The sequence below is a fragment of the Pelophylax lessonae genome (assembly GCF_965119305.1).
Source record: "Pelophylax lessonae genome assembly, chromosome: 1".
NCBI lineage: Eukaryota > Metazoa > Chordata > Amphibia > Anura > Ranidae > Pelophylax > Pelophylax lessonae.
This window is the reverse complement of record NC_138768.1, coordinates 744,891,634-744,910,814: the sequence shown is the minus strand read 5'-3', so window position 1 is coordinate 744,910,814 and position 19,181 is coordinate 744,891,634. Positions and strand designations below refer to the sequence as shown.

Sequence of the window (19,181 nt, the reverse complement as noted above, 5' to 3'; positions counted from 1 at the left end):
GCTGGACACATGTTCAAAAAAAAAAAAAAAAATAGCCTTTGGAATACAGAGTGAATATAAATAATTAAATATCAATTATTGCTGCATGATTCTAGATAAAATGAGAATCCATCAATCCAAAAGAGACATAGTAAAGTTTGCTACACAAGAGTAGAATTTTGGTTGAAAGATTTCATTTTTGGAAAGTTTTTTGGATTTTCTAATCATTAGTGGGGTCAAATCACAGCTTGTTTTTGACCGTAGGGACGAGGGGAAAAAAAAAAAAAAGGAGCAGGATGGAAAAATGTTGCTCAAATGAACAAATTACTAATGGTGTATGTGCTTTTCATTCAGGAAATTCCAAAATCGACCGTTAAAAGCAAACATAATTAAAAGTATTTTTGAGCGATATTTGTCGTCAAGTCTCTATAGGTATCATTGAATGCCCATGAGATACCAATAAGTCTATCAGAGTATGGCCTGCTTTACAGTATAAACTACACTGCTCAAAAAAAATTAAAGGAACACTTTTTAATCAGAGTATAGCATCAAGTCGATGGAATATTGATCTGGCCAGATAAGTAGCAGAGGGGGTTGTTAATCAGTTTCAGCTGCTTTGGTGTTAATGAAATTAACGACAGGTGCACCAGATGGGCAACAATGAGATGACCGCCAAAACAGAAACTGTTGTCAAGGTGGAGGCCACTGACATTTTTTTTCCCTACTCATCTTTTTTTTTTTACTTTTCTCACTAGTTTTGCATTTGGCTAGGGTCAGTGTCACTACTGGTAGTATGAGGTGATACCTGGACCCTATAGAGGTTTCACAGGCAGTCCAACTCCTCCTGGATGGCACATCAATACGTGCCATTGCCATAAGGTTTGCTGTGTCTCCCAGAACAGTCTAAAGAGCATGGAGGAGATTCCAGGAGACAGGCAGTTACTTCTAGGAGAGCTGGACAGGGCCATAGAAGGTCCTTAACCCATAAGCAGGACTTGTATCTGCTCCTTTGTGAAAGGAGGAACAGGATGAGGACTGCCAGAGCCCTACAAAATTACCTCCCAACAGGTCACTGGTGTGAATCTCGGACCAAACAATCAGAAACAAACTTCATGAGGGTGGCCTGAGGGCACGATGTCCTCTAGTGGGCCTTGTGCTCACCGCCCTGTACCGTGGAGCTAGATTGGCATTTGCCACTAAACACCAGAATTGGCAGGTCCGCCACTGGCATCCTGTGCTTTTCACAGATGAGAGCAGCTTCCCATTGAGCACATGTGAAAGGGTCTGGAGAAGCCGTGGAAAACGTTATGCTGCCTGTAAACCGATCATCATTCAACATGATCGGTTTGGTGGGGAGTCAGTGATGATCTGAAGAGGCATATTCATGGAGGGACCCACAGCACAGACATCTACAGGCTAGACAATGGCACCCTGACTGCCATTAAGTATTGGGATGAAATTCTTGGACCCATTGTCAGACCCTATGCTGGTGCAGTGGGTCCTGGGTTCCTCTTGGACCCACAGTGTGGCATCCTTTCATTCGTAACACATTACCCAGTCCAAATCAGTACAGATATCCAGCATGACATTTTTCCCCATTGAGATGAGTTTTCAAAGTGTTCCTTTAATTTTTTTGAGCAGTGCATTTGCTGTCTTGTTTTGACAGGGAGTAGAAGTTATTATATTCATACATTCAATGAAATATCTTTTACATACAGAAATCTAAAAATGATTCTAGAAGACTTTAAAGGGGTTGTAAAGCCTAAAAATGTTTACTGTAAAAAATTCCCTGCATTAAGAAATAAACGGGGAGACGGAGAGCGAGAGAGATTATTATGCCGCATCAACATATGTAAACGGTGTTCAAGCCACACGTGAGGTATCGCCATGAACGTTCGAGCGAGAGCAACAATTCCAGCCCAAGACCTCCTTTGTAACTCTAAACAGGTGACCTGTAAACATTTTTAAAGCGTTGCCTATGGAGATTTTTAAGTACAGAAGTTTGGCGTCATTCCACCAGCGTGCGCAATTTTAATATTAACCACTTTACCACCGGAGGATTTTCCTGCTAAAAGACCAGGGGTTATTTTGCGATTTTTTACTGCGTGACTTTAACGGACAATCGCGCGGTCGTGCGACGCTGTACCTAAACGAATTTCACGTCCTTTTTTTCCCACAAACAGAGCTTTCTTTTGGTGGTATTTGATCACCTGTGCGATTTTTTGATCACGCGCTATAAACAAAAAAATAGCGTAATTTTTGCAAAAACAACAATATTTTTCACTTTTTTTTATATGAAATTCCCCCAAAAAAAAATGTAAAAATCAAAATTTTTTAAAATTTTCGGCCAATTTGTTTTACGCTACCTATGTTTGGTAAAAAAAAAAATCGCAAAAAGCGTATTTTTATTGGTTTGCGCAAAAGTTATCGCGTTTACTAACAAAGGGAAAGATTTTTGTCATTTTTGGTGTTTTTTTTTTTTAACGAGTAATGGCGGCGATCTGCGATTTTTTTTGCGGTACTGCGACATTGCGGCGGACAGATCGGACCCTTGACTGACATTTTTGACACTTTTGAGGGTACCAGTGACATTACTGCAGTAATCAGTGCTATACATATGCACTGTTACTGCAAAAATGACACTGGCAGGGAAGGGGTTAACAGTATTGGACAGGGAGGGGTTAAGTGTGTCCTAGGGGCGTGATTCTAACTGTGTAGGGACAGGTCTACTAGTGTAAAAACAAAGATCAACAGTTCTACATAGTAGAACTGTTTGATCTTCACTTTTACACAGGGAGAACTGACAGGTGGCTTGTTTACACAAGCCGCTCTGTCTTTCTCCCGCTGTAGCGGCGATCGTAGTGTGACCGGCGGACATCGGGTCCGCCAGTCACACTCCCGCACTCCTCCGTGAACGAGCCGAGGCGGGCGCGCGCCTCGGCGGGCGCGCGCCCGCCCGCTATTGGCTCTGGAAGGAGTGACAGGCGAGCGACGTAGACCTACGTCACTCTGCCTGGCCGGGGCCGACTGCCGCAGTAAATATACTGTGCGCAGTCGGCAAGCGGTTAAGTATCGATTTATTCAGCGTAACATCATCTTTCACATTATACAAAAAAATTGGGCTAACTTTAGCGTTTTGTTTTTTTTTTAAATTTCTGATTTTCCAAAAAAAAGTGTTTGAAAATTGCTGTGCAAATACCGTGTGACATAAAAAGTTGCAATGACTGCCATTTTATTCCCTTGGTTCTCTAGTGCTAAAGAAAAAAAAAAACACACACACACACACACACACACACACACACACACATATATATATATATATATATATATATATATATATATATATAAATAAATAATTGGGGTTTCTGAGCAATTTTCTAGCAAAAAAAAAAAATGGAATTTTTGTAAAATCTTACCTGTAAAATTCCTTTCTCCGAGTCCTCCGACAGTCGCCGCCTCTTCATATTCTTCACTAATGGGGTTATTGACCTTTGCTCCATAGGAGTAGCTAGGCAACAGAATATATTAATATCAAAGCTTTTAGCATATCCCACCCCCAGGGGGTGGTCCCCTCAGTCAATACCTCCCTGCTTCCTGCATTTCCAACTCAGTTTCAGTAGCATAGCAGTAGAGTACATAAACAAACCCCAAAAGAGGGGTGGGGGCGGCGACTGTCGGAGGACTCAGAGAAAGGAATTTTACAGGTAAGATTTTACAAAAATTCCGTTTTCTCTTACGTCCTCCGACAGTCGCCGCCTCTTCATATTCGTCACTAATGGGGACGGTCCCATAGCAGTGTAGACATGAGGGGTGGGAAAAAAGCAGCCGCGCCTAAAGCAACGCAGTACCCACATCAGAGAAAGGAACCTTACCAAAGTAAGAGAACCAACTGGGCAACAGGAAAAAAACGTGCTCAACAGGAGCAACAACCCAGGAAAGAACAAGTAACCTAGGGGTAAAAACACCCCAACAGCCAAGAGCCCAAACAAGGGACCCTAAGGCACTGCCGCACTAAGAACTTTACGGCCAAAGGAAGCATCTGCCGATGCCTGAACATCTACTTTGTAAAACTTGGAGAAGGTGAACGGACGACCAAGTCGCCGCCTTACACACCTGGGCCACAGAAGCCTGATGACGATAGGCCCAAGACGTACTCAGAGACCTGGTAGAGTGCGCCTTCACAGGAAAAGAGGAACCTTCCCCCTCAAAGCATAGGCTTGCACAATGGTCTGTCTGATCCATTTGGTGATGGTCGCAGCCGACGCCGCCATGCCCTTCCGAGGTCCCTCAGGAAGGACAAAGAGAGAATCCGACTTGCGAAAGGATTTAGTTGATGACAGGTAAACCCTGATTGCCCTAACAACATCCAAGGAATGCAACGCCACCTCCTTCGGATGCTTAGGCTTCGCGCAAAGCGAAGGCAGGACAATATCCTCATTGAGGTGAAATTCCGAGATCCTCTTCGGAAGAAAAGACGGGTTAGGTCGCAAGACCACCTTATCCAAGTGAATCACCAAATACGGGGATTTGCAGGACAAGGCCGCCAGCTCCGACACTCTGCAAGCCGAAGTTATAGCCATCAAAAAGGCAACCTTCTTGGACAACAGAGACAACAAGATCTCCCTGATCTTTTCAAAAGGAGCATGTTGCAACGCGGACAGAACAAGGTTCAAATCCCAAGGAGGCAAAGGCTCCCTCCTAGGAGGGACCAGATGTCGCACCCCTTGAACAAAGGTGCTAACCAAAGAGTTAGACGCCACAGGGCGTTGAAAGAGAACGGCCAGCGCAGAAATCTGACCCTTAAATCGTGGGAAAAGCCAAACGTTGGTCCACGCCCGTTTGAAGGAAAGTCAACACTCTCGACACCGAGTACGAGCGAGGGGAATATCCCCTGGACTCACACCAGGCAAAGTATGCTTTCCAAGTACGGTAGTAAATTTTTCCTGAGGAGGCTTTTCTAGCCTTGATCAAAGTGGGAATGACCTCAGGGGAGAGACCCCTATCCTTGAGGACCTGGCTTTCAACAGCCAGGCCGTTAAAGCCAGCGACTGTAAAGCAGGATGGAATATAGGTCCTTGAGACAGGAGATCTTCCCGAAGTGGCAGACGTCACGGAGCGTCGACCGCTAGATTCACGAGGTCTGCGAACCAAGACCGGCGAGGCCAGTCCGGTGCCACCAGAATCACCGTGTGCGGTTCCGAGGCTAACCTGCGAAGGAGCCTGGACAGCAGCTGAATCGGTGGAAAGGCATACATCAGACGATACTGATGCCAGAGCGCCACTAACGCGTCTGCCCGAGGATCGCGCGTTCTTGCCACGAACCTTTCCACCTTGTTGTTTAGACGAGACGCGAACAGATCCACATCTGGGGATCCCCACTTCGCGCACAACATCTGGAAGACATCCGGGTGAAGGGACCATTCTCCCTGGTCCAGGGTCTGGCGGCTCAGATAATCCGCCTGCCAGTTCTCCACCCCCGGAATGTGAACTGCAGATATCGCCGGGACGTGCGTCTCGGCCCAAGACAGAATGTCGGCTACTTCCCGAGCCGCGCGGGCACTCCTGGTGCCCCCTTGGTGGTTGATGTAGGCCACCGCTGTGGCATTGTCCGTCTGTACCCGAACTGGACGGCCCTGAAGCCTGTCCGTCCAACGCAGAAGACAGAGATTTATCGCTCGCAATTCCAGAATGTTGATCGGAAGGGAGGATTCCTCCTCCGACCAAGTTCCCTGGGCGGACAGAACGGCCAGAACACCACCACAGCCCGACAGGCTGGCATCCGTGGTGATCACCGTCCAAGACAAAGGACGAAAGGACTTGCCCCCCGACACAGACGGGGACTGGAGCCACCACAAAAAGACCCCTGCGGGTGAGGTGGCTCAACGACAGCCGCAGATCCAGAGACTGCGGACGCCCGTCCCATTTTGCCAGGACCTCCGCCTGAAGATCCCGCGTGTGAAACTGGGCGAAGGGAATCGCCTCGAAAGCCGAAACCATCAATCCCAGACACCTCATACACGTTGATTTTGGAAAATTTATCGTCCAACCGAATTCCTGCAGAGTCTGCATCGTGATGGACAGGTCATTCACCAGGCCCTGACTGGTCGCGGACCAAATCAGGATATCGTCCAGATACCCCAGGACAGAAATGCCCTGGGCTCTCAATAAAGCCAGAATCGGTGCAAGCACCTTGGTGAAAACCCGCGGAGCCGAAGCGAGACCAAAGGGCAACGCAACGAATTGGTAATGATCCTCCGCAATGGCGAATCGAAGGTACCTCTGGTGACCCTTGAAAATGGGGATGTGAAGGTACGCATCCTTCAAGTCGATGGAGGCCATGAATTCCCCCGAAACCAGGGCAGCCACCACCGAGCGCAGGGGATTCCATGCGGAACTTGCGAACCCGCACAAAGCGGTTCAGAGCTTTCAAGTCCAGAATCGGACGTACCTTGCCCTCCTTTCTGGGCACAGTGAACAGATTGAAATAGAACCCACAAAATTTGTCCCGATGGAGGCACCGGGACCACCACTCCCTGGGCCCGCAGGTCCCACACCGCCGGGTGCAGATCCTGCAATCGCTCCGGAGTCAGCTGAAGGTTTGAGGGGAAAAATCTGCCCACCGGCCGAGAGAGAAACTCGATCTTGTATCCAGATCGAACGATTTCCTGAACCCACCTGTCCCGAATGCGGTCCAGCCAGGGTTGAAGAAAACCGAGCAAACGTCCCCCCACCCCAGAACCGGGTGAGGGCATCCCTTCAGGCCGTATTGTTATGGGCAGCAGACCCGGACTGGCCGGACTTCTGCTTACCCGCCCACGGCTTCTTCTGGGAGCCTTGTCCCTTGAAGGGCTTGCCCTTATAGTGCGACCGAAAGGCACGAAAGGACCCCTGAGAGGGTCTAAACGAGGTATTCTTCTTACCACGAACAAACTTAGTCTTGTGCGTTTGGGGTAAGAGAGAGCTCTTACCCCCAGAAATACCCTTTATCAGAGTATCCAAGGATTCGCCCAAAAGGCGAGATCCGGCGTAGGGCAAATTAGCCAAAGTCTTGCGAGAAGATTGGTCAACAGACCAACATTTCAGCCATATCAGGCGACGGTTCAACACCGACACACTAGAAAAGCGCGCAGCCAAAAGGGACCATATCCAAGTCCGCATCACACAAATACATGACACCCTGATGAATTTGATCCACCATAGCCAAAGTTGTCGGCGGGGCAGAGTCAGCCACCAGGGTGCGCCTGAGCACCTGCGTCCAATCCGCAATAGCTTGGGCTGCCATAATGGAAACAAAAATAGGCTTCAGCATAGAACCAGCAACCGTATAAGCATGACGGGCCAGAGACTCCAATCTCCTGTCCGTCGGGTCCCGGAACACCGGGGTATCCTCAGCAGGGATCGCAGTGGATTTATTCAAAATCGCCACCGCGTGATCCACTTGGACACACACCATCGCTCATCAGTGGCGGGTGTAAATGGATAACGCAGCTTGAACCTACTCGGCACAGCAAAAGGCTTTTTTAAATTGCGCCATTGCTCATCAACAGCGCGCTGAAATTCCGTAGAGCAAGGAAAAACCTGCGAAGTCTTGCGCTTTCTTTGCGTCCCATAAGAGGACATCAAAACAGGAGGACATGGTTCATCCTGTAAATGCAGCGTTTGCTTGATAGAAGCAACCAACTCATCCATGAGTGCAAGCTCTTCAGACGAGCCAGGGGGAGAATTATCAACCCCTTCCACCTCAGCCTCCCCCTCAGACCCCACAAGGTCTAGAGATGAGTGAGACCCTGAGAAGGGCACACCAGCCATAGCAGCCCCATCGCCCTCTGAATCAGAGGAAATAGACACACTGGGCCGTTTTGTGGATCGATCAGCCACCAGCATCTGCACCTGAGCAGCTAAGTTTGCCACAATAGTGGCCAGATCAGCCCCCTCGGGGGAAGCAGCAGCCCCTTGGCCCCCCACCAAGGTGGGAGGAAACCTGCAATCCTGAGAATCCATGCCCCAGCAAATTAGTAAGAAAAGGGTACTGCCCCTTTAAGATCGCTGCGAGCGTAGCCCACCGCACCCACTGAACACACTGACCCCCACAGGGACAAGAAACTGGGCAAGGAATACAGGAAAAAAGGGAAGATAAAAACCTGGAGAGATCACACAGGCTGCTGCCACCGATCGCTGTCCCAGAGCAAAAGGAAGTGATGCAAGACTGACCGCCCCTATGAAGCCTATGCAAGGCTACACAAACATGGCCGCTCGGCTGAGGATTCCTCGGGCAAACAGAAAATGGCGCCGACATGTGGCCTGATCGATCGCCGCCAAAATGGCGGCGCTTGGCGCCAAACGCCGTGCATAACCACACAGGACCGGCCACCATGATTCTGCCCAGATCGCCGCACAGCATGTCCAAAATCATACTGCTTCATGCTGACACCCAGCAGAGCGGGAGAGCCCCCCCCTCACAGCCCACACACAGGCAGCAAGTCCACACAGGAACTGACAGGGAGCACAGCAGCCACACAGACATGCAGGGTCACACAGTCCCAGACTGACACCCAAATAGACAGGTCCCCACATAGATTACACTTACCAGTCTGGATGACGTGGGGAGCCTGCTCCAGCGACCAAACCGCTGCACTGACAGGGAGTGTCGCAAGCATGACGCAGCGGAACTGCGGTGCGAAACCGCAATGGCGTCCAGTGAGGTAGCCACCTCACCGATAGCATCCCTGCAGCGAACAGGGATGGGTCGTTCAATTTGCTAGGGTAAAACCTAAGCTGAACGCTCGATGGCAGGCTGGGAAGCCCCTGGCCCTGAGCCCTGGGATCCAGGGTGGCCAGACTGAGACCCAGCGCCGCACGATCATCTTCATCCGAAGAAGCTAACTAATGCTGAAAATCAACAGCTAAGTAAAAGAAAGAGAGAAAAGACTCAAAATAAAATCAAAAAGAGAATAGAGGCTGAGACAGCGAGCCCCAGCACAGGAACAGCCAACCTACTCCTAAGCTAGGCATTAGAAACTGAGTTGGAAATGCAGGAAGCAGGGAGGTATTGACTGAGGGGACCACCCCCTGGGGGTGGGATATGCTAAAAGCTTTGATATTAATATATTCTGTTGCCTAGCTACTCCTACGGAGCAAAGGTCAATAACCCCATTAGTGACGAATATGAAGAGGCGGCGACTGTCGGAGGACGTAAGAGAAAGATGATTTTTACATGTAGGGGCGGAGTGCCAGATTTTGCCCGGTATGGAAGTGGTTAAAAAAGGATTAGATTCTTTCCTAGATATAAGTAATAGTATCCAGTTATATTATGTGTATCTAAGGTTGATCCAGGGAATATCTGATTGCCTTCTGGGGGATCAGGAAGGAATTTTTTTCCTGCTGGAACAAATTGGATCATGCTTTATTGGGGGTTTTTGTCTTCCTCTGGATCAATTGTGGGTATAGGATGGTATAAAAAAAAAAAAAAAAACCTATGTAAAACAATGCATAGGAAGTAGTGGAATACCACATATAAATGTACATACAATAACACATCAAAAAGGCACCACACAGATATAAAGGGGCCCTAAATGATTACCTGCTCCCCCTTTAACATCCAACTTTAGAAAGAGATACAATTTGACTTAAACTACCACCTACTAAATTGTAAACCAGCAACATAGCTTATCAAGTCAGACATTTTACAGATTTCTGTAGTGACACATCACACTGAGGCAAAGAATATGTCACTCTTAAATAGTGTTATTGATTGATGATGTACAGCAATTACAGCTTTTGTGTTTTCCAAGTACCACTAGAGTCATACCATTTAAAAAGTGGAGTTACCACCTTACCACACTGCGACTAAGAAATAGAATTACCTGTTTGGTTTGTGTAGGTTGTAAAGGTTAAATCTAATATTTTTTTCTGTTTCCCTTCAGCATCTTCGTCTCCATCATCATCTTCATCTGATGAGCTATAATGGTCTTCCACAATCTTTCTTACCACTGCCTGATTGGCTCTCTGGATCTCTTCAAACTTCCTCTTGGAGCTATCCACTTTAAAACAAATACAAACATACCATCTTATAAAGTTACTTGGCATATACAGGAACAAGATTATTAATGTACAGTATACTTCATTTTGTAGCTTATAAATATGCATATTGCTATGGGGGAACAAATGCGGGCTTGTGCCCAAGCCAGGCTGTGTGCATCCATAGACACAAACAACGTGGCCTGCTCCCTCCTCACATGATTATTTTATTTTTTAAATGAGATATGCTTTATTAAAGTGAATGTAAACCTGATTCATGACATTTTACCTGGGCATGTTTACCTGTAGTGTTTACTTACCTCTCTCCTAAGCACTAAGTCCTGTGATTTTCTGCTGCTCTGTTCTTCTGTTATAAGCTTGATAACTTCTGACAAGTTCTCAGACACTGGAGTTAAAAGCAGCTAAAAATTTGTGTCAGGGTGAGCTAGTAGCATTGAGCTGGTCTATTCACAGCAAAGCTCTGCAAGTATCTTACTCTGCCTATGTTGGGGTGGGGGGTGCCTTTCCTCCAATCAGCTGTGACACAGTATATGCCAAGACTCCACACCCACAGCTGAAACAGGAAGAACAAATTCTAACACAATGTTCACTTTCTTGTACAAAAGTTTTTATCAAAGGAAAAGGAAAAGCATAAAACATACATCAGAGCAAGGTATGTGCGTACAATGCAAAAAATGGAACATATGAAACAGGTAGCAGCAAAACAAAATGCAAACAGAGCGTGAGCCAATCTTAAAATGCTGTAAACTAGATGGAATTGGTCAGCAAAAAGTAGTAAAGCGGGGGCCAAAAGTCCCCCAGTGACACATAGTGCAAAAAAACAACAGGTGGAGCAATCAGAGAGTGTTCCATCAATGAGATATAGTCATGGTCATAGAGTACCAAACAAAAAAGAGGAGCGATACAGAAAAGACAAAGGGAAAAGAAAGGAAAGAAGAAATGAAAAATTGAGGGAGAAGACAATAGAAAGAGACAAAGAGAAGAGTGGGGACGGGAGAGAAGGTCCTGCGGGGTGAGCACCCGGGGGGCATTAAATGGAGAGGAGAGTGGTCTGAAATCTAGAAGGGGCAACATTCGAAAACACAATGTTCACTTTCTAAAGAATATAGCAAGCTGAAGACAGCAGTTATACATGTAAAACTTCTGTAGGGAGATTTGTTTCATCTGTGTGTGTATCATCTGTGGTTGTTCACTTCAGTGGGTATATGCAAGGGAATATTCGAGGGTTTACATCCACTTTAAGAGAAATTTTTTACAAATAGTTTTTAGACACTGCCCTCACCATCCTGGGCAGAAATACAAAAAACAAGAAAAAAAAAAGTAGTCAAGTACATATGGAACCAAAGAAATGACGACAAGCACCGTTTGCCTCCAAATGATGAGATAACTAAAGAGCAATATTGACATACATGGGAAATGCATCAGGTGTGTATGAACAAGAATATATGCACTATATTACCAAAAGTATTGGGACACGCCTTTACACGCACATGAACTTTAACTGTGATGTAACTTTTCCTTAGGGTTCAATATGGAGTTGGCCCACCTTTTGCAGCTATAAATAAATACCAGACATTCTCTAATGCCTCGTTTCCACTGAGCGGATCGGTTCGGTACGGTAGGCTAATTTGAGTGTTTCCATTATGAAAGTGGCCCATACAACCGAACCAAACCGCACCATTCCTGGTCCTGCTTCAGATGTAGGGCCATAGGAAATGGTACGGTACGGTTAGGGCGGAGCTACTGGCGTCACACGATACATTCCACTGATTGGCGGACAGGAAAACTTCAATGCTCACGTCAAATGAAAGAGCAAAACAAACACCTCATTTGGTGTAAACCCTGCATGGTCCCTGGTGGCCGGACTTGCAGTGGAAATGCTCACCTGAATAGACCGGACCATTCTAACCCTTCCAAACTGTACCGACCCGAACCGTTCCGCTCAGTGGAAACGAGGCATAAGAGAAGAGGAGGAAAACTGATGGCCAAATAAGTGACACAAAATCGTGTGCTGGGGTAATTAAATTGCATTTATTGATAATGATAAAAAAAAAAAAATCTATAATTTTAAACTGCCTCATTTGTCTCATAAGAGGCTACAATGCAATACAGCCTAAGTGGATATTCAATTTGTGTGGCTAGCAAATAAATCAAGACAACAGAAAAGACAATTAACATGCAACGTGTATACTCCTACGTCCGGATGCTTAGAATTTGGTGGTGAAATCAATTAATCCACAATAATGGAATTTGAGATATTATTAAAGCAGCCATATTGAGTCAAGATTTTGCCAGGTGTATGAAATTCTAGGCGTCTGGACGTAGGAGTATACACATTACATGGTTATTGTCTTTTGTGTTGTCTTGTGTTATTTGTTGGTTCCACACTCAGGGCCACACAAATTCAGTGGCTCTTCGAATATCCACTTAGGCTGTATCGCATTGTAGCCTCTTATGAGACAAATGAGGCAGTCTGATATGATCATTTTTTATCATCATCAATAAATGCAATTTAATTACCCCACCACACCATTTGGCCACCTGTTTTCCTCCTTTTTCTCTTAGAGGAGGTCTGGTATTTTGTTGGTTGAGTATGGGCTAGAGAGACACTACCTCAATAGGTATACAGTGTTTTGTATTCTGGGTACTTGTAGCACTGACTATAATATTTGTAGCCTTACCCTTAAGTTGCATAACAGCTTTAACTCTTCTGCGAAGGCTGTCCACAAGGTTAAGGAGTGTGTCTATGGGAATATTTGACCATTCTTCCTGAGGCGCATTTGTGAGGTCAGGCACTGATGTTGGAGAGACGGTCTGGCTTGCATTCTGTGCTCTTATTCATCCCAAAGGTGTTCTATCGGGTTGAGGCCAGGACTCTGTTCAGGTCAGTCAAGTTCCTCCAACCCAAACTCGCTCATCCATGTCTTTATGAACCTTGCTTTGTGCACTGGTTTTTTTTTGTAAGAAGTTGGGCTTGGCCCCTTCGTTCCAGTGAAGGGAACGCTTAAGGCATCACCATACCAAGAGATTTTGGACAATTTCACGCTCCCAAATTTGTGGGAACAGTTTAGGAACGGCCCCTTCCTGTTCCAACATGACTGCACACCAGTGTACAAAGCAAGGTCCATAAAGACATGGATAAGTGAGTTTGGGGTGGAGAAACTTGACTGACCTGCACCTTTGGGATGAATTAGAGAACAGACTGCGAGCCGAGCAAGGCCTTCTTGCCAACATCAGTGCCTGACCTCACAAATGAGCTTCTGCAAGAATGGTCAAACATTCCCATAGACACACTCCTAAACCTTGTGGACAGCCTTCCCAGAAGAGTTAAAGCTGTTATAACTGCAAAGCGTGGGCCAACTTAATACTGAACCCTACGGACAAAGACTGGAATGTCATTAAAGTTCACGTGCGTGTAAAAGGCAGGCGCCCCAATACTTGACAATATATAATCGGACCTGCAAAGACCATTTAGAGTGAATCACATCATATGCATGAAATATTAGCTAAGATTTCCCACTGTGTGAAGGTACAGAATGATAATGTAAGGGGAAAAAACTGATCTCTGAGAAGTATGGATTTGTCTATGATCCAGTTAGTACCCTTCTCACATGATTTCACTGAAAGCAGCAGGAGCCAATGACAGCGCTGAATCGCACAGGAGGAGGTCTGGGGGGCACGGCTATTTGTAAGATTTTCTTACCATAATGTAGTGTAAAGCCTGAAAGTTTTATTACCTTCATGCATTTAAAAAAATAAAAACAAACAGACTGTTGATAAGGGAGAAAAGGCCTATTTACATTAAACGGACAGCTGCTGCACAGTAAAAACGCAGCAACTTACTGTGCGACAGCTGTAGTGAGTCAGCAATAAGAGGTGGTGTGGTGCATGATTCTGCGCATTGCACAGCTCCCTTTTTTTTCCCTAAAAATTACATGTGACCAACAAGCATCTGAGGCAAGAACGGTCTGTTTTTTCCCATGCTACAGGGTACCACAGGCTATTTCATACTGGCCTCTTGACAAGCAACTAATACATAACATCTAGGATGATTCACACTTGTGCGGTTTGCGAGATCGCATGTAATTTGGAGCGCACTGTATGGCTGAATTCGCAGCGCATCCACAGCAAACTCGCACATGAGGCTTTTTTTGAGCCGCATCAGAATCGGATCGCACAGTGGTTCACACTTGTGCGATCCGATTCTGTGTGAACTTGCGATCGCAACTGGGGGTGTCGTTAACTTTTAATTGACACCCCCTGCATATTGCATATGGCAGTGTGAACTGCCAGATGTGCGGATGCGATGCGGGAACACGTTGCATATTCGCATCGTTCCCGCATCGCACAAGTGTGAACCGAGCCTAAACAATCCACTAATGTATGTAGGTGACTGATAAGTTTAATTACACATGCAGTACTACTTACCATTACCTTCACTTGCCGGCAGTGCATTCACGGGCTTGCTTACAGAAGCATAGGAAGCATTCCCTCTTCCAGGACCAGGCCTGGAAACACTATTTAAATCTTCTCTTGAGTAGGAAGCATTTCTGGCAGCTGCTGGGCCTGGAGCTGGTTGTCCATTGATAGTATTACCTCGACCTCGTGCTCGACCTCTGCCACCCTGACGCCATGGAGCATCCATCGCTGCTAGCGCCACAAGTGAAAAGGTGCAATTCTAAAAAAATAAACACATTCTTTAGTCTCCGACAAGGTCTATGTTACAGTGCTGCCACTGATTTAGGGCCTGTGTACATGGGCTTTTGATTGTTTCAGAACTGCTTTTATCCCTACAAACATAGCTTGAAGCAGCTCAGTGCAGCTTAGGAGGTCACATGTAGGTCAAATGCACCAGCAGATTTCAAATTCAAGCTAAATGCTTTAGAGGGGGTTATTCACAAGTCCTTTGCTAGGTATGGAACAGCCAGAAAAGACATGGCTTGTAATCATTCACAGTTTCTAGGTAAATCCCTCACTCAACTGCAAAGACCAAAGCTAGAAAAAGGAACTAAAATCAAACTTCACATTTAATGTCCCTTTAAATAGTTTGGTTTTGCCCAAGCTGGCCCAATCTACGTCCCTAAAAGGTGCGCTTAATAGTCGCACTGTATGTAGCCTCAACTACAAACAGTATACAGTGCTGTGTTCCAGCAGTGGGACAGAGAGTTCCCATCCCACTCCTGGCCACTCCTCAGCCATTCACAGGAAGCTTTGTATTCTATTAATTAATTCGAAACTTTAATTTAGCTGAGGTGGGCAGGCTGGTGGATGACCTCAATCTCTGCCACAGCCAACCAGAAGAAGTTTTGTAATCCTTTATAGAATACAAAGTTTCCCATGAATGGCTGAGCAGCACTCAGCCTGACTATTTTGTTTCAGGAGTGGGATGGGAAGTCTTTGTCCCACTACCAGAACACAGAGCTGTACACTTCACGTAGCTGAGGTCATTTATAATGGGAGTAATGCGTAAAATAACTGCAAGCCAAGTGTTTGGCCCCACTGACCTGAATGGTCAAGTTTGAAGGGCGGTGCCAACTGACAGCTTGGCATGTTGTATTGAATTTGCCACATAGCAAAACAATGTGACATATGAACAGCCTCCTCTGGCTGTAATTTACACTTTAGCTGGTCGGTTAGAGGGCGCTAAAACTATAGACCAATGCAAGTATGCATTTGCCATAACCGAGGGACAGCTGTGAAAGCTGAGATTTCCACTGTCTTCCAGGTCCCATGCCGAGTGGCAGTCCTGCTGCATAGTAACCACAGGTTCCCCCCCCCATTTAAATGGGTGCCATTACCAGAACGTCTTACATTTTTCTCAATGAATGCAAGGAGATCTCCTCCAATAGGGTCAAATGAAGAGGCAGGGTGATGGCTTCACAATCTACACCTAGTCCAATCAGAGAGCACCTCGTATTCAATGAGAATAATGCAAGGCGTTCTGTGTATGGTGCTCACACTGAGAGTGATTCCCTGTGGATACTATGCAGCGGCGATCACCATAGTAACGGCAACTACTACTACTACAGTTCACTTTCACAGCAGCTGCTCTGGTATGGCATATGCAAGCTTGTATTGGTCCACGCTACCCCAATACAACTATTCAATAAAATGCATACCTGGATTTTAGCTTTATTTGAGCCCAGTTCACACCTGGACGTTTGTGATAGTGGGCAGAATTGCTGTGATTCTGCCCACAATCCCAAAATGCTCTGCAAAACTGACAAATCACACCACGATTGTTCAGGTGCCATTCATTTTCAAAACACGGGTGCAGTTCTGCTGCAATAAATCAAGCTGCAATTGCAGGAAATTGCATTGCGCGAAGCTTGTTGCCCAAAAGAAGCTTCTGCTCCCATTGGAGCGACAAGCTTTGCGCAATGCAGATTTCCACAATTTATTGTATGAGAACCACGACACCCGTGTTTAGGCACCATTAAAAATGAATGAATGATCGTAAACGCCCAGGTGTGAACAGGGCCTAACAACTGTCTGTAATATTCATTAGAAACAATATTTTTAAAAGTACAGAGAAAAAAGCAGTTGGACAGAGGGGCCAACACTGGGGGGGGGGGGGGGCAATCAGATTTCGCTTCAGCAGCAATAGTCCCACCCACACTGTATATACCCCATGCTACCAGTATATTATATATATATATACACACACACACACACACATACACACACATACACACTGTATATACCCCATGCTACCAGTATATTTTATATATATATATATATATATATATATATATATATATATATATATATATATATATATACACACACACACACACACATACACACTGTATATACCCCATGCTACCTATATATATATATATATATATATATATATATATATATATATATATATACACACATACATACACACACTGTATATTGTATATACCCCATGCTGCCAGTATATACACACTGTATATACCCCATGCTACCAATATATATATATATATATATATATATATACATACATACACACACACACACACACACACACACACACACACACACCCACACTGTATATACCCCATGCTGCCAGTATATATATATATATATATATATATATATATATATATATATATATATATATACACACACACTGTATATACCCCATGCTACCAATATATACACACTGTATATACCCCATGCTGCCAGTATATTTTATATATATATATATATATATATATATATATATATATATATATATACACACACACACACACACACACACACACACTGTATATACCCCATGCGACATATATATATATATATATATATATATATATATATATATATATATATATATATATATACACACACACACACATACACATACATACACATACATACATACATTGTATATACCCCATGCTACCAGTTTATATATATATATATATATATATATATATATATATATATATACACACACACACACACATCTCCCATGCTACCAGTTATATATACATTGTAAATATGTATATGACACGCACACACAGAGCCTCCTAAGAGCAGCTGTGAGCCCCCCCAGGTATCATACATACAATCATGTGACCCGTGCACCGCACATTAGGGCTCGGCTCTGTAACAAGCACACACTATTATTACCTGTCTGTCACTGGCGGTCAGTACATGTTTCGGACACCCCGGGGAGAGAAGGGCAGTGAAGCCATGAGCTCATACTCCTAGCACAGGGCCTTACAACACTCTGCACAACCAGCCCTAGAAGACTACATCTCCCGGCATCCTCCAGGCTAAGTGCCACGCAGTCCCCACGCACAGCGTGCCAGTGGTCACCTAGCAACCGAACGTAAATACTAGAAAGAGGCACGCAAGAGTCCTCTTTCCTGCAGACGCACGCTGTGTGGCTTATTGATGGTTGGTGGGCTGTTTTTTTTTTTTTTAGCAGTGTTACTTGGCGCACTGCATAGAAGACACTGGGCAGGCAGACCTTTGAGAGATTTAGAAGGGGAAGAGTTCCTGCCGAATGTGCACGTTAATGATTTCTCGACGTGTGATCCGTGTAGAGGACTGGACTGCAACAAAGTAACATTTATAAAGTGCTGCACAGGATGGGGAAGATTTCCTTGTTAATACTTTGTTCACATACATGTAGGTATTCTAGACAAAATATGTCATAAACACGGGGCCAGAGAGCGACGTCACAACACTGTGCTCCCATTTCCTAAACTGCGTTGTTAACCAATTCCATAGCGGGCCTATTCTGGCACTCCCCTCCTACATGTAAAAATCATGTTTTTGCTAAAAAATTACTCAGAACCCCCCAAACATATTTATTTAGCAGAGACCCTGGGGAATAAAATGGCGGTTGTTGCAACTTTTTATGTTACACAGTATTTGCGCAGCAATTTTCCAAGCAAATTTTTTGGGGACAAAATGGTTTCACGATAAAAAAAAAAAAATACTAAAGCTAGCCCAATTGTTTTGTATAATGTGAAAGATGATTATACGTCGAGTAAATAAATACCTAACATGTCACGCTTTAAATTTGCGCACACTCATGGAAGGGCGCCAAACTTCGGTACCTAAAAACTTCCAGAGGCGACGCTTTAAAAATGTTTAAAGGTTGCCAGTTTAGCGTTCCAGAGGAGGTCTTTTGCTAGAATTGTTGCTCAAACTCTAACATTTGCCGTTTACATATGTGGGGGCGATGTACATAATTTTTTTTTATTTCGTTTTTACACTTTTTATATATATTTTTTTTTATCGATCTTATTCTAATTACAAGGAATGTAAACATCCCTTGTAATAGGAATAGGGCATGACAGGTCCTCTTTATAGAGAAATGCTGGGTCTATAATATCTCAGATCTCTCCTCCAGGCTGGAAAGACTGAGATAAAAAAAAAAAAATAAGTGAATAAAAGATCTCGGCCTTATCAACCAAGTCCCAGGCAGTGTTTACAACTGCCAGGCCGGACGTGACCTCGTAACCTCGCACCTTAGCCTCCGAGTCATAAAGACTGCCGGGGACCATCTGGTCCTCAGTATTCTCTATGGTGAATTTTCGCCGCCTGTAAAAATGATCAAGCAGGCTAAACTGCCGCTATGATTTCTCTTACGGCGCAGGGAATTGCTGGCTGAAAAAGAAGATATCTGAATGCTGCCTGTAGCTGGAGGCATCATTTAG

The 19,181-nt window shown here is 45.0% G+C and overlaps 1 protein-coding gene across 2 annotated transcripts in view; it reads right to left on the bottom strand.

The window, feature by feature from the left end:
- NFXL1 (nuclear transcription factor, X-box binding like 1) overlaps positions 1–17,769 on the bottom strand; it is a 212,374-nt gene extending 194,605 nt beyond the window's left edge. The window contains exons 1-3 of one of the 2 annotated variants that reach the window (XM_082259587.1): positions 17,641–17,769; positions 14,446–14,695; positions 9,843–10,019 (exon numbers count right to left, since the gene is read on the bottom strand). In XM_082259587.1, coding sequence (XP_082115713.1) covers positions 9,843–10,019; positions 14,446–14,662 — 394 coding nt within the window. In that variant the 5' untranslated portion in view covers positions 14,663–14,695; positions 17,641–17,769. The remainder of the gene's footprint in view (positions 1–9,842; positions 10,020–14,445; positions 14,696–17,640) is intronic. The other variant, XM_082259588.1, reaches the window with a different exon arrangement.
- Positions 17,770–19,181: the final 1,412 nt, after the last annotated feature.